At 44.0% G+C, this 16,505-nt stretch overlaps 1 protein-coding gene across 1 annotated transcript in view; it reads right to left on the minus strand.

Moving 5' to 3' along the window:
• Nucleotides 1-16,505, minus strand: part of TMTC1 (transmembrane O-mannosyltransferase targeting cadherins 1) — a gene marked incomplete at its 5' end in the record, with an annotated part of 145,358 nt that overhangs the window by 116,294 nt on the left and 12,559 nt on the right. Inside the window, 3 exons of the mRNA XM_081878877.1 lie at nucleotides 4,883-5,089; nucleotides 6,536-6,712; nucleotides 11,870-11,943. Coding sequence (XP_081735003.1) covers nucleotides 4,883-5,089; nucleotides 6,536-6,712; nucleotides 11,870-11,943 — 458 coding nt within the window. The remainder of the gene's footprint in view (nucleotides 1-4,882; nucleotides 5,090-6,535; nucleotides 6,713-11,869; nucleotides 11,944-16,505) is intronic.

Consider the following 16,505-nt stretch of genomic DNA (forward strand, 5'->3'; position numbering starts at 1 on the left):
CTGGGGGGGGGGTGCAGGGGGAGAGACAATGTGAATGAGAGAAAAAGAAGATTAAGTGCCTTTCTTAATATAGTTCTTGAAAATCTACAATTTTAATAAGTTATTATGTTAGTTTCTTTTTAATCTGCTTCCCAATTAATCAGAGATATCTTTTTAGCTCATTAAAGGATTTGCCAATAATTACATTCACTGCATCTGAATGCTGCTTTTCTGTAAAGATTACAATGAAAGCAGTCTAATAGATTAAAAAATTAAACATTACAGGCTACCCCCCCCAAAAAAAAAAAACCACCACACATATCTCATTAGCTGAAGTTTGTAAATTCACTTGGCAAGAATAGGCTCCAGGTGACTATGTAGGGGAAGGTTTTCAAAAGCCAAGGTGGGTTTTCCCCTTTAAGTGACTAACACAGGCATGTGAGAGCAGGTGAGTTATAATTTTTTTATGGACTACTGATTTTTGTAGATTTATTTGCAAGTTTACTTTAGGGCCTTGCAAATAACAAGCTGTTATTTTTAACATCTGAGTAAACAATCCATTTGACATGGAGATACTGCAAATATCTGAACCATCTTTGATTCACTCATTTTTTTTATTTGATGTTTTGATCATGCAATTTTAAAAGTATTTTTCCAAGTTTGATAATTTCATCTCTGTTCCATAGTTGCACATAACCCAAACTCCCTGTTGTGATAAATAGATATAACAACTTCTTACAAGGCAGAAAAGACAAGAGCAAGTTATTAGCTTCGTGTTAAATTAAACGTTGAGGATATCAAGTGCACTCACCATGGCTTTGCAGAACTTAACTACAAATTGATAACTGGAGGACTGTACAGGGGAGATTTGTAAAATCACAAAATGGTAGTTAAACCTACCTCGCTCTCCATTTTAGTTCTCATTAGAAAACCATGCTTCCATACAGCATTTAACTAGAAGCAGTCCTCCATAAAGCTGTCAGTCTTTCAAAGGGTGGTGAATAGTTTTCTTTTATTTTTTATAAAGGAAAATGTTCCAAAAAGGTCCTCAACCAAGTTTAAAAGTCTTCATAAAAGTGCTGAGTAGACATTAATTAATAACCTAACCATACTCCCTTGCATAGTGGAACACAGAATCTCGTGCTAGGCAAAGACTGGAGTTCCTGATGGGGTTGATCCTGCACAACTGGCACTGTTACAGGTGCCACACAATACCTGTAATAAACCAACCTATTATTGTAGTGCCATCGACACTTTGGAACTCCCTGCCTATTGATATCAGGCAGACAGCTTCACTGTATTCTTTTCAGGGCCTGCTAAAAACTTTTTTGTTTAGACAAGCCTACTGAGATATTTAGACTGCTGATGTGTTTTTAGTTTATTACTGGTTTTGATTTTTTGAATGTCTGTTGGGTGATAAGAGGATGAACAAAGAAAGCTGGGTTTGGCTCTGTATGGTCTCAGTTTATATTGTTTATTAACAATAGTACAGTAATCGCCATTCTGTCTCAGTCACAGCAGCTACTACGGAGAAATTATCTTAACGCCTTAGACTTAAGTATACCCTGCGGGTGTGAGCTGAAAATGTAATGTAAAAGATTTTCCAAGTTTGTTATGATGCCATGTGGATGACTGCATAAAAGTCTTAACATATGTGCATATATTTCTCTTTGGAAGACAACACTTTGTGTTTGGCAATTAAAAACAAAATTCAACCAAGTTTGTAATTAAAAACAAACACTTGTGTTGGACCATTAGGGTTTTTTGTTTGTCTGTTTTACAAAATATTAAGTAAAGGCCAAAAGCTACATTATAGATCACCTGGAGCGTTATGGTTCCTAACACTGTTCTAGTTGTGTCTTAACTGCTCTAGAACACAAAGACCCAAGGAAGCAGATATTGCTAACATCTTGCATAAGCATATAGCAGAACTACATGGGCAGAAGTTTTATCAGCAAAATTAGCTGTACAACTTCTGAATGCAGAAACTCTTTCAGAACAAATGCTGAAATCTGATTATATCAAGAGCCCAACTGCTAACTCCTTTGTATGATGAGTTTGCCAACACATGGACATAAGAAAATGTTATGCCTGTTGTCAGAGCTGCCCGAGGTCCCAGCTCACAAAGGACCAACGCCAGTTCTTATTATATACAAAAGTCTTTATTGAAGTTCAGTTTCGATTTCAAAGCCGCGGCGCGCAGCTCTACGTCTTGGACTCTAGACCGCTGAAGCTCCGTCTGAATCTCCTCCCCCCAGACACCAGCCTTGCTCCACCTCTTCCTCTGCTCTTTCCTCCTCTGGGTCCGCTTGTCCGCTGGGGTCTTGCCCTTTCTGGACTCTTCTGACGCTGAGTCCCCTGATTCTTCCCCCTGCCTCCGGCGGGCTTTAGGACCTGGTTCCCAATCCAGGCTTTCTGCTGTCCCGCGCGCCTGTACATTTGAACTTGGCGCGCGCGCCCAGCCGGCAACCTTTCTCCTGACCGTTACACTGCTCCTGTCACTGCTTCCCCCTTCGGGAGTGCTAGCTGGACCTGACTTCCCCTCCGTTCCCTCACTCTGCGATAGAGGCGTGGCCAGCCCTGACTCATCTTCTCTCCCTACTGGAGGAGACGCTGGCCCTGACACATGGGACTCTTCCCCCCCCACTCCGCTCTGGTGGGGGAACTGGTCCTGATCTCCCGCTGCTGCTTTGGGAATCCCCGCTGGCCCCTTGCTTCTGGTGTGTCCCCCCTGGGACCCCCCTTGCCCTGGCCATCGGCGCCCCCCTCTGGGAATCTTCTGAATCGCTGGAGAAGCTCATGGAATCTCTCGGGCCACTGTCATACTCCCCTACGCTGCCCTCAGATTTCTCCCCTTCGCTCTCCGTTTCCTCTCTCCCCTGTGTCTCTGCTCCTGAGCCCCTGACACCTGTAATGTACATTATGTCTGTGATGAGAATAAGAGTACATTTCTGAACTGCCCAGCAACCAAAGACCACTGGGCAATGTACAAAAAAATCAAACACAATTCAATCAGTAAAACTATCACAATACAAAAATGATATAAGACAGTACCAAAAAGAAGCCTAAAAAGTGACCATAATAAAAATTAACAAAGAACCCAGCCTAAAATCCAGCAAATGGGAAAACTATTTGTAACCATATCTGAATGCACTGAAACATAAAACATAAAAGTATGGCAGAGTAAAAAAGACCTTCACCTGGCCTGATAAGAGCTGTGGGCCAAAACGTCAGACTGGGAAAGGCTGCTATAGAGAGACACGCTATAGATGCGCTGTAAAATCAATGCATCTATAGGGCTGTTTGCATCACTGTGGCCTGGAAATTTGTCACATTACTCCTTTCAGAAGTGGCTGCCTAGCTGTACACTTGTAGCACAAACCCTTGCTTTATTTTGCTATGACTGCTTAGCCGAACTCTCCACACATGGTTTGGCCCCATAGTTATACCGCAGTAGTCACTACCCTAATCAACAAGTCCAGCGTTTCAAGGAAAAGATCACCTGGCAAATGAAACACAACACTAGGAAACAAGCATATCCAATTAACAGCACTGTGCCCTATTAAGGAGGGATTAAAAAGGGATAATGGCTAATAAGACTTATTCACAACTCAATTACCAGCAGATGGGTAAGGAAACTTAGCAAGCAATACACATAAATCCTTAGTAGAAGGACGCTGTGCTCCACCCAGAGAGGAAAAACAGAAGTGACACAAAGCCCTTATTTCCTGTTCGCAAGTTGCCATTTAGTGACACAACCTAGGGGAAGTTGCTTTATTCATCTCTGCAGGATAGGGCCCTAAGTGCAGTGGCAGACTTTGGGCTCTCAAATTTCAGAGGCACCCTACGTAACACTAAAATTTGGCATCCCCTGGCCTCTTGGCTCCATTCTACAGCACTGTTGTGGCACCCCCCGCAGCACAGCACCCAGCACGGCGCAGCTGAACCAGTTGCGCTACCCTTAAAGCGCAACCTGCTAAATGGTCCTCACCCAAAATACCACATTCCCTTGAAAGCTAGGTATGCTGGTGAAACTGCACTGGGACATGTTGGCTCCCCTGCAAAACAGAGGGGTGAAAGGAAACTGAGTTATGCTGCGTAGGAGAGCCACAATTCAGTGGTAGAACCCTTGCCTGGCATATCCAGGTACCAAGGCTTGGGTAGGAGGCAATGGGAGAGACCTCTGCCTTTTGACCCTAGACAGCCACTGCCAGTCAGAATAGACCCGAATGACCTAAGAGCAGGTTTCTCAAACCAGGCACCCTTGAGACTCCCTTCATCCCTGATTAACGATGGGGGGGATAAATCAGTCTGGCTCACGTTTTAATGCAAATCTAATTGGCACTTCTCAAACCAACACACAAACCAAAATGCAGCTCCCCTTCAAAATTTGCACCTCTTCAAATTTTGCACTGCAGTTTCGAAAACAATAAATGTGCAAAAAAAGAATATTATTAGGGGTAAGTACACACAAAATTTCCTACATTGGTGAAAATGACATACAAAAATGCATTATATTGCTTGCAAAAATGTGTGTGTTAGGCAAAATACTATGCAAAAATGTGTATTTTAGATTAAATGCACAAGAAAATGTATATGAATTTTTATTCGGACTTTTAAACAAAATTGTAAACTGGTGCAAAAGTGAGGAGAGCTAAACTTAAGACTGGAAAAATGGGAAACAGAGAAAGCAAAGTTGACAAGATTCATCCCTCCCCAAACCATTGGGCCACGCTGCCTGGGGATGAGGAGAGTTTGGAGTCCACCAACATCAGGCTGGCGAAGACTAGGCCAAATGAACAAAAGGCATGGTATGGGGAACACAAACCCACGTCCACCTGCTATTCTGATAAAAGCAGCTGGGTGCACTTCCAAGTTCCAAACATTTGTTTGAATATAGTACCTTAGCACAGCCCTCACAACTTTGCTCAAGACAGAAAGGCCGTTGTGCTGCTGTTCTTCAGGCGATGCCGGGTGGCAGGAGTTCCACGTCCCCTTGTGAGCCACGCGGTGCTTCCCATTTTCCCTGCTGGATGACGGAAATTGCAACGAAGCATGTAGAGAAGCTGAAGGAGGCCGGGGAATCTTCTGGTGCACCCCTCCGTTTTTCCTAATTGAAAGAGGAATCGAAGCTTTTTATTAACAGACAGGTTTCCACGTACATCAAGCGAGGGCTACCTAAAGCATTTATTTGGTTCCACCTGTGTGAAAAGCGGTGTTAGGATGATCCCACACCCAATATCATTTCTCAGACGGCGTGACAAGAGTGCTCCTCTGAGTCATTCTCTATAGCTGAAAATGAATCGCAGAAAGGCATCAAATACATGAACATTCCCCACACCTGGGATAAATAATTGGCAGTTCTATGAAACAGGCTTGTGTTCAATGTCAGTGCTACTAACAAGTGTCCATTAATTCCAGTGGGTCTGAGTGGAGCTTAGCTGACCACAACCCAGCAAAAATTTAATTCACTTTAATATAAATTTACAAATATGTATGTATACAATTATATACTTTATGATTCGCTGTAGCTTGTACATTTGCCACTGCTCTAATGGCTTGATGTCTGTTGCAGCTGTTGGTGCTGTTTCCATTATCGATCTTAAGTGTTGTTATCAGTGTAACTAGGTTATTTTATTTGGATGGAGAAATCCATCTCAATAAAGAGTGCCAGGGAAGAAGTATAGACATAAAATACTGAGCACTATAAACTGCAGCACTCATGCTGGATAATGTTAGCGCGGATATAAAGTTGTGCCACACCTGGGCCACACAGCCTAATTCCTGGAAGCTCTACAATACAGATGTGGCAGCTATATAATGTTATCGAAGCAATAAAACACAATAGTTAGCATCTGTCAATGCAGGGAGCCCATCTAGGAAAGCAGTTGAAGGAAAGAAAGATTTTCACTGAACAGTCCTAAATATGTATCAGACAACCAAGTTCTAAGGTTTTTAGGGATGATTCTGTCCAAATGGAAACACTGTGAAAACTAGCTAATATTTTCCTCCAGGTAGCTTGGGACAGCACAGATGGTTTTCCCCCCAGCCACCCAAAACCTTTATTCTCACAACAACCTAGTGAGGTAGGTATGGCAGTGAGACAGTGACTAACCAAGGTGACTGAGTAACTGTGTGTGGTTAAGTGGGGATTTGAACCCAAATTTATTTGGACCCAGTTCAACACTAACCATTTCTCTATTTCCTCCCCCCCCCATCCTGTGTTGTTCTAGGGGTTCTCTCGACATCCCCTAGAACCGACTGGGGAGGGACTTGGGGGGAGTGCACAAAGGGAGAAAGGGGGAAGCCCCATTGCACTGGTGGAAGCACTTGCCTCATATCTCAAGTTTTACAAATACTAGAAACTTCCTGTTTTAAAAAACACGAAAGCTGGGAATCTGGAAGTTCTGGCTGATCCAGCGAGGGCAACTGCCCCACGTCATCCCACTGTGGACACCCATGTACTGAACGTATTTATGAGGTGGTACATTTTGTGTGCTTCTATGCAAGATAGATATAGCCAAAACACTTAAACATGCAAGTTATGTTTACTTACATTCTGAGTCTATTTTGAGAAAGCAAGAAGCCATCATACACCAGGCAAACACCAAACACGGTGATTCCAGTTTCCTTCACCAGCATTGCACAGGTCCCAAGAAATAAACTAAGCAGCAAAAAGGAGGGGGAGGCAGTGGGGGGGAAATGTTCCCCAACATAAAGCTGATCCACACTCCTGCAAGGCAGAATGGAAATGGGAGAAATTACTTCAAAAAACCAAACGGCAAATGCATTTTGCTTCCTATTTGTCCATTAAGCAGATTTCATTCCCTTAAGTTATAAAACCCGCTCCCTAGTACACTGTTAATAAACAAGACTGTCTGCATCAGCAAAGTTGAAAAACAACAACGTGCTTCTGTTAAATAAGCAGAGCGATAAGGCAAAAAGAAGAATGGGCAAAAAGGGAAGTTATCGTAAAAGGAGGAGACGACATATGGTTCCTTATAGAGTTACACAGACAGCATGCACATGTCTTTCCTCCCCCAAGGAGCATACAATCAACAACGGACAATAGGTAGGAAGAATATGGGCAAATGCAATCACACATTGGGCAAATGCAACTACACAATAGTCCTATTGTGTAATTACATTTGCCCGCGTATTTCCCCCTCCACTACTATTGTACAGGCACTATTTATCCCATTTTTCATGAGAAACTAGCCTGTTTCCCTTTTCAGTGTTTTACTTTGCCCCCTTCTCCAAAAAATTCCTATGGAGGCCCATGAATTGGTGCCTACACCAAGATACACCTTGGCACCAAATAGTTGTGTACATGTGAGCTCGGAATTGCTCTCCAGCCCAATCCTTCCTGTTGTTGGAATACAAGTACAATTAAGGCCACTTGAGCTTCCAAACTGTATTTGGTCCAAAAAGGAAGCAGGGGGATATTCATTCTTGGGAAGTGATCATCTTCCCCTGACCTAAGGTTAAAGTACAACCAGTAGGGGCAGTGGGGGTGTGGCTTGTATGTGCAATTCCCCACCCCTCCACATGACTACATATGTTATTTGAATGCATGAATGAGGCTATTTCACCTCACATCTCATGTTCCACAAGTGATAGAAACCTGGGGGATCCAAGGGGAAGTGGGAGCCCACGTCCCTTTTGCCTTCTCCCCTGTGGACACCTATGGGCACCACAGTTCAGTGGTGGAACACATGCTTTGCATGCAGAAGGTCATTAGAACATAAGAGCCTATACCATAAGAGCCTATACCACTGGCCCATCTCGTTTAGCAGCCTGTTCTTGCAGTGACCAACCCGATCTCAAAATCAGGACCTTAACACAACAGCACTCTCTCCACCTGCAGTTCCCTCCCAAGTGGTACTCAGAACACTGAAGGTAGAACACAGCCATCAGGGTCCAAATTTAAGGCTTCAATCCATAGCATCCTCAGTTAAAAAGCACCAGGGAACAGGTACTGGGAGATATCTCTGTCTGAGAACTAAATAGTTTCTGCCAATTCAGAGGGGACAATACTGGGCAAGAGGGACAAACTGTCTGACTTGATTTAATAAGGCAGATTATTGTCACTTCCTATACTTAACCTAAATTGGTTGTCACTACAAATGCTGAACTGGCAGGTCTATGGGGCTTTCATCATAGAGATGTTAAGGGTAGAGCGATACCCCTATTTGCATTCAGAGAAAATCATGGCTTATGACAGCTTTTCAATTCCGTATCAGAAATCTAGCGTGTCCCTGTAGCCCTTCCTTAGAGAGCCCCCACCCAGTGGAAGCATTTCCTGACGGAAATACAATATAAACTGACCGCCACTAACTTTATTCCAATGACATTTCCTGGAACAAAGGACAATAAGAGTTTGCAACAGCTTCTTTCATTTATAGAAACTTCTGTGGTCTATTTAGGATGGTGTTAGCAATGTGAACTCCTGCCAACCTAGCAGTTCGAAAGCATGTCAAAGTGCAAGTAGATAAATAGATACCGCTCTGGCGGAAAGGTAAATGGCGTTTCCATGTGCTGCTCTGGTTCACCAGAAGCGGCTTAGTCATGCTGGCCACATGACCCAGAAGCTGTACGCCGGCTCCCTTGGCCAATAAAGCGAGATGAGCACCGCAACCCCAGAGTCGGCCACGACTGGACCTAATGGTCAGTGGTCCCTTTACCTTTAGCAATGTGAACATCTAGGGGTGGTCAGAAACAAAGTGTGGGATTTAATACTGCACTCTTCCAATTGTTTCATTGGCACAAGCATTGCAGCTTGCCAGATGAAGCAATCCCCCTCTCCTCCTCCGCCTGCTATTCTGGGAGGTCTCCCAACCCCACCAGAGCCATTTTGAGGGGGGAGCATAGGGAGAGACCCCCAATATTCAAATCCTTCCACTGCTGGGGCTGGTTAGGTGAATCCCACCCTATACGCTCAAGTTATTGGTACAAAACAAAAGGGACCATCAACATCATGTTGCAGCGTAGACTGTCCCAGTTCAGCATTTTAGCCACAGCTGCCCTATATTCCAGGCATACTCTGCTCCATTCTTTCTCCACCACCATTTCCCATTCTTTGTCTCCTCCATTAGTCAGTCAACATTCTGCACTCACCAAATATGCTCAGTCATCATTAGGCTGCCTTGGGGTTTTCCAAGGACACAGGAACAACATAGGAAGCTGCCTTGTATTAAGTCAAGCCATTTGTCCATCTAGCTTAGTATTTTCTACAATAACTATCAGCGGCTCTCTGGGGTTTCAGGCTGGAGAAATTCTCAGCTCCACCTGGAGATGCCAAGGATTAAATCTGGGGCATTCTGCAGATGCTCTATCACTGAGGTACGGCCCTTCCATGGCAGGGAGGGAGTTTCTAATAGTGTTTTGTATTTCTGCAGACCCTGGCATTCTCCCAAGCCTGCTAATCCACCCTTCTTGTACATAGGTGGTACTACTCTGGTTACATGAGGATCAGCACTCACCTCTCAACACTGGAAATAAATGGAACAATACAGGTGACATCATGAGATGGAAGGGTTAAGGACAAAATCAGGGATCACATAGTGAGGAAGGGAGATGACAGCACAATTCAAAGGGCTATGTAGACAATTGGATTTGGCAACCTAGTATCACCAGCAAAGGGTAAATGAAGCAAGGCTGCTTTACTGTGAAGGAACTCCTCCCTGCATTGCCAAGACAACCAGACAAGGCTACCTGTCTTCTTGCACTGTGCTACAGAGGCAGTTTTATTGCTTGTTATGCTCCCAGCACAATGCAGCAACAGAATGAGCTTTGCCTGGTTGTTTGGGCACCATGCAAACATTCCTGCTCCTGTTGCACCCCTAGTGTGGTAACAGAACCACCACTCATACAAACCAATTCCAGAAGGCAGGAGATATCATTGGGCTAATCTGGAAATCCGGGGGGGGGGGGGCAAAGCAGATGTGCTGCAGTCCCAGTCAGGGAAGGAACAACAGATCAGCAGGAGAGCATCTGCTCTGCATGCAGAAGTTCACAGGTTCACTCCCCAAGCATCTCTAGGTAGGACTGGGAGAGATGTCCTTCCTGAAATGGGAGAGTTGCTGCTAGTCAATGAGGACAATACTGAATTAGATGGGCCCAAGGGTCTGACTCAGTATAAGGCAACTTCCCATGTCCCTGCACTCCCTCCCCCTGCCTTCCTGCCACATTCACATGTACACCTGATTTCAGCTCATTTCTATAAACTATGAAGACAAATAGCTTACCTGTTGTGCTCGAGAGTTTTTTTAAAGAGTAACCGAACATACATCTGAATGCTCCTATCAACAGAAGACTGGCCTATTTGCCGAGGTCTTGGAATGACATTTTGAGCCCACACAAACCATTACTGAAGGAGCCTTTGAAGCCCTTTTAAAGCTACTCTCAATTGCGGAAAGTGGGGACACTTTTCAAAGGATGTGAACTCATCCCCATCCGATTTCAGCTCAGCTTCTCTAAACTCTTCAGACAATGCCCGTTTTGCTTGAGACTTTAACAGAGTAACTGAATCCCCATCAAAGACATTGAGTCTCTCTCTATACGCTGGAAAGATTTAGAAACTTGACCACAATCGTGTTTGATGTTAAAAGTAAAAACACTTTTAAAGGGGAGTAAGCACTCTGCAAGCCGTTTGTCTTCATTGTTGTTAAGTGCCAGCAAACAAATAGTTTTAAGAGCATGCAAATTGTGATTCGTTGCTTACAGCAGAGATTCTGTGAAGCATTCGCAGTAATTACAGGACTCATTTATTTAACTATGTAATACCCTTCACTTCAGTGGGATTATTAGATATTTCATCATGTAGCCAATTCAGCCACAGACTCAAGGGTCTCAGGCGAGTGGCATGATTCTACACAACATTTCCATGCCGACGTGGAATTTGTTTATCTAACTTGTTTAAATATGTGTAGCCCCACTGCCCAGCCATAAAGGCTCACAAAGTGGCTTGCATATAATCAGGAACCAAGACCCGCAGGCATTACAATCTGAAAGACAGAGAGCAAAAGGAAAAAAGGGTGCTGAGGGAAGAGGGGTGGGATGGGGAAACCAAGAAGTCACCCATTTTTTAAAAAGTTAAATAGCAGTTCTTATAATAATTGGTTGGAATGGAAACAATTTAAGGAAAGGAGAAGCCTAGCTGAGAGTTCATCCACACTTTTGTCTGTGCCGTGATTTGTAGGCACAGTTCCAAGGAGAGGTTTTTGTTGTTGTTGTCCCACCATTTCCCCTGGGAGCAGGCTCTGCTTCCTGTCTCTCTCACTGCTAGAATTTCAGGCCACATCTGGCGCCTGAGTGACCCAAAGGCCTTCCCAGATTCGCTGAGGCAGAAAGCTCTGTATGTGCAAAGGGATGCTTGCACAGGTCTCCCCCCACAGCTGGAATAAAGAGGGAAGCCTGCCTGTGCAAGAGCTCTATGCATTCTTCACAGTGCTTAAGAAACTCTAAATGGGTTTTTCCTCTCTCTGCTCCGCAGGCACTGATACAGGGCAGTTTTCCACACCCCCAAAATGGTACCATACCACATAACCAGGACAGCAGTTAACATCTCTGGAAAAAGCAGGTGCTTCCCACCCTCTTCCTTTGTATTAATTAAAGAAAAAGCAGCTCAGTGGAGGGGGATAATACAGAGCACAGAAGCAGCAGGATGTCTTGACCCTTGCCTTAAGAGTTCCAGCTTGCTCCTCCCTAAACCCCAACCATGAAGCTCAATAAGTGACCTTGGGCTAGTCACTGCCTCTCAGCCTAACCTACCTCACAGGGTTGTTGTAGGGATTAAATGAGGAGGGGTGCACAAGCTGCTTCAAGCTCCTTGGGAGAAAAAGGTGGGGCATTTTTTTTAAAGAATCCCATAAAACAAAAAGAGCCATACCTATTATAGGAGAGAAAAGCCAAAAGAAATAGTAGACAGGCCAAGACATCTGCTCTGCCTACTATACCCGTTACCTAAGAAGGGATGGGAAAAGAGAAACATTGTTAGAATTGTAATTAAATAAGGAAACTATACAGTTTTTCAAAGCTACAGCAATGACTAATGTTGTTGCATTGGACTGCAGTAGGACATACTCCCAAAAGCGCGTGGTGAGAATTGCAGCCTTGGTTTTAACTATGGGTTCATTTTCTGTATCCTCCCCTCTCCCCTCAACTTTGCCATAAGCTGCAGCCCAAAACATCTGGAGGGCAGCAAACTGCCTATCCCTGGCTACCATGGCATGCAAATTAGGCCAATGAGGCCCTGAAGGATGAATGAAGTGTTTCTAGAAATGGCACACATAAATAAAATACATGAGTTATTTCAAGAGGAGTTTTAGGGGAAATGTGAGTTCAAACTGAGAAATATATTGGATTTACATTAGAAACAGACACACAAACATTCCTTGAAAGGGCTGATTCACCCCACCCTAGGGAGGTGTGTGTGTGGTGGATAAGAATTGCATTTCTGGATCTAAGATCAATCCATTCCATCATTCTGTCTCCAGCAGCGATCAGCAAAACACCCCTTGGAAATTCGTATGCCGGCCATAGCAGCAATACCCATCCTGTTGCTTGCCCATCGCATTGTAAGTAACCAGAGGTATGTGCTTTCAAATACGGAGGCTCGATTTCAGCTCCAATTTCCCCCCAGTATGTGGTAAACTCTCAATCCATGCTGAAACGGAAGGCGGACACACGTGTGTAAGGGAGGGAAAGCACACACAACGTGCAAATGTGTGCACTGATAACCTGACAGTTTGCTGTTGCTGTTAAGGAATACAGCTTTGGAAGGGGCTGTTATTTTGAGCAGAGAAGTGTGCTAAGAAGGCCCACAACCTCTTTTCCCAGGTCAAAGTGCCCTTCAGTTTGGCCTTTTCTTCCACATGGAATCTGTGGCCCTCCAGATGTTGATTGGAACATGGCCAGGGATGATGGGAGATGCAGACTAGCAACATCTGTAAGGCATTCAGGAAGCCAGTGGGTAGAATGGGGAAATATTGGGCACAGTTCCCCTTCATCACCCCTTCTCTGCCCACAGTCATATCCACTGGAAACAGCTTTTCCTTAGCCAAGTAGAAAGGCTGCCAGGCTACCAATGCACTCCTAGGCATGTAAGATGTGGTCTGGGCCCGAGGCTACTTCAGGCCAGCTGAAGGAGGAAGAAGGGCAAGGGCTAAAAATAACCTGAGGGGCAGTTTGCAAAGATGCAAACGATCCAGATATGGATGTAACTCTACAAGGACACATCCACATCATACATTTAAAGCACATTTAATACAAGTTCTCTCCCCCCCCCCCAAATAACAGTGAATCTTGGGAACCACAGTTTGCTAATGGTGCTGGGAGTTGTGGCTCAGTGAGGGGTAAACTACAGTTCCCAGGGTTCTCTGCGGGAAGCCATGTGCTTCAAATGTATGCTGTGGGTTCATCCAGTACAAGTCTACAATGCTCTCTCTATATGTAGAGAGAGAGACTTTAAAAAATAAAGCCCTCCCCTATAGGCTAGCACAGTAATTCCTAACTATGATAAAGTTCACCAACAAAAGGTTAGGCAATTCTCAGTTCGTACATAAATTTTGTCTGTCACGAACTACTGCCTTTTCCCGAGTCTCAAAACCTGGCAAATTCCTTAATGAATTTATTTGTGTTATTTCAACATGTTATCCCCTCTCAAAAATCAAGAAATTAAAAGCACCTCTCTTTGGCTATGTCTGAAGTAAGAGAAAGAACATGCAAGTGGTAGGTCCTCTGTGTGGGGAACATGGAGAAATGCTATTGGGTGACAGAGAAAAGGCGGAACTACTCAACACCTACTCTGCCTCTGTCTTCACCCAAAAGGAAAGTATTGCCCAACCTGGTGATAATAGAATGAATGATGTAAGGAAAAAGCTGAAGCCCATGATAGGACCTAGCTACTTTAAATGAATACAAATCTCCAGGGCCTGATGAGCTGCATCCAAGGGTACTAAAGGTGTTTGCGGATGTAATTTCACAGTCTTTATCTATTATCTTTGAGAATTCTTGGAGAACAGGTGAGGTCCCTACAGACTGGAGGTGGGCAACTGTTGTACCCATCTTCAAAAAGATGAAAAAGGAAGACCCAGGTAACTACTGACCAGTGAGCTTGACATCAATACCAGGGAAGGTCCTAGAACAGATAATTCAACAGTCGGTCTTGTGAGCATTTAGAAAAGGATACTGTGATTACTGACCCAGCATAGGTTTCTCAAAAATATGTCATGCCAGACCAATGTGATTTCTTTTTTTGATGGAATTACAAACTTGGTGGATCAGGGAAATGTTGTGGACATAGTGTATCTTGATTCAGTAAGGCTTTTGACAAAGTCCCCCATGATATTTTCGTGAGGAAACTGGTAAAATGTGGGTTAAACAAGGTAACTGTTAGGTGGATTGGTAGCTGGTTGACTGACCAAACCCAAAGAGTACTCATTAATGGTTCCTTCTCATCCTGGAAAAAAGAGGCAAGCGGGGTGCCACAGAGTTCTGTCCTGGGCCCATTGTTGTTCAACGTCTTTATAAATGACTTGGATGAAGGAATTGAGGGGATGCTCATCAAATTTGCAGATGACACCAAACTGGGAGAGCTAATGCCCCAGAAGACAGAATCAGAACTCAAAATGACCTTAACGGATTGGAGACCTGGGCACAAGCTAACTAAATGAATTTCAATAGGGACAAGTGTAAGGTTCTACACTTAGGCAGCAAGAACCAGATGTACATATATAGGATGGGGGACACCTGGCTTACTAGCAGTACATGTGAAATGGATCTTGGTGGACCAAAAGCTTAACATGAGTCTACAGTGTGATGCAGCAGCAAAAAAGCCCTAATGCTATTCTAGGCTGCTTCAACAGAAATATAGTGTCCGGATCAAGGGAAGTAATAGTCCCACTCTAGTCAGACTGCACTTGGAATACTGTGTCCAATTCTGGGCACCACCATTTAAGAAGGATGTTGACAAGCTGGAACATGTGCAGAAGAGGGCAAGTAAGATGATCAGGGATATGGAAACCAAGCATTATGAGGATCGCTTGAAGGAGCTGGGTATGTTTATCCTGGAGAAGAGGAGACTGGGAGGAGATAGGATAGCCATCTTCACATACAGAAGACGCAACAAGTTTGTTTTCTCCTGGTCTGGAGGGTAGGACTCGAACCAATGACTTAAAGTTGCAAGAAAGAAGATTCTGACTAAACACGTGGAAAAACATTCTGACAGCAGGAGCTGTTCAGCAGTGAAACAGACTCCCATGAGAGGTGGTGGACTCTCCTTCCTTGGAGGTTTTTAAACAGAGGTTGGATGGCCATCTGTCACGGATGCTTCAACTGAGATTCCTGCATTGTAGGGGGTTGGACTAGATGACCCTGGGGGTCCCTTCCAACTCTAAGATTCTATGATTCCATGAAACCTGGCTCATCTCACAAGTTCATTCATCTTAAGAATCCAGGCATTTGCTTTGTTCTCTGCTAATTCTTACCTTAAAATAAAATTTCAAATAACGAGTTTCTCTACCCCCCTCCCTTTCTAACTTTAATGATCCCACACATACTAAAATGGTACATTATTTAAAGACTGGCTGATTAAGGCCTGAAACGCTTCGGAGGCATCTAGAAAGCTCAAGGCTCCTTTGTTATTAAAGAGCTAATCTTTCCTGAAAGGAACTCAGCAAAGAAACCCATTTCACTCTTCCCCATCTTAAAATATTCCACATTGGCCAGGCCTCCAACGAAGTACTGGTTCGGAGGGAAATGTTTTGTAAATAATGCTGGCGATGACAAACTTAACTTCTGAATTGTGAGGCATATTTCCTAAGCATCTTAAAACTAGCTAAAAACCTACGGCTTTTGACAGAATGGGGAAGTTCCAGGAGCCTCTGATACCTGTTAAGACTTCTCTTTCCATGAAATCTTTTTCATGTTCTGTTCCTCTGCCACATGGAATGCTGAGAGGGTTGTGTGGACTCTCAGGCCTCCAAAGCCACTAAACATTTAAGAACACAGGAGGAGCCCACTGGATCAGGCCAATGGCCCTCTAATCCAGTGGCCAATGAGATGCCCATGGGAAACTCACAAGCAGGATCCAAGCACAAGAGCCCTCTCCCCTCCTGACAGGCCTTGAAATGAGATCTTCCAATGGAGTTACACCCTTAAAGCAACAGTCCCAGGATTCCTAGTTATCCTGGCTTTTAGAATTCTGACTCCAGTTCCTGAAACTGCATCAGATTTATGTCAAATCGGAAATATTTTATCCACCCCTCGAAAAATAAAATAGAATATTGCACTCTTGGCAAACCTCAGTCAATGAACTGCAGTGTAATGGCTAAAAGACTATAAATCAGGAATCTCCAGGTAGGACTGGGAGAGACACTAGTCTGAAACCCTGGAGAGTTTCTGCCAGACCATACTGAGCTTGATGGACCAAAGGTCTGATCACTGAAACATAAAGGCAGGTTTATATGTTCCTATATTCACCATATAGTTCAGACAGCCTCAGCTCTTCATTTGCAATATGAGAA

This window comes from Podarcis erhardii (genome assembly GCF_964252035.2).
Source record: "Podarcis erhardii genome assembly, chromosome: 10".
In the NCBI taxonomy this organism is placed as follows: domain Eukaryota; kingdom Metazoa; phylum Chordata; class Lepidosauria; order Squamata; family Lacertidae; genus Podarcis; species Podarcis erhardii.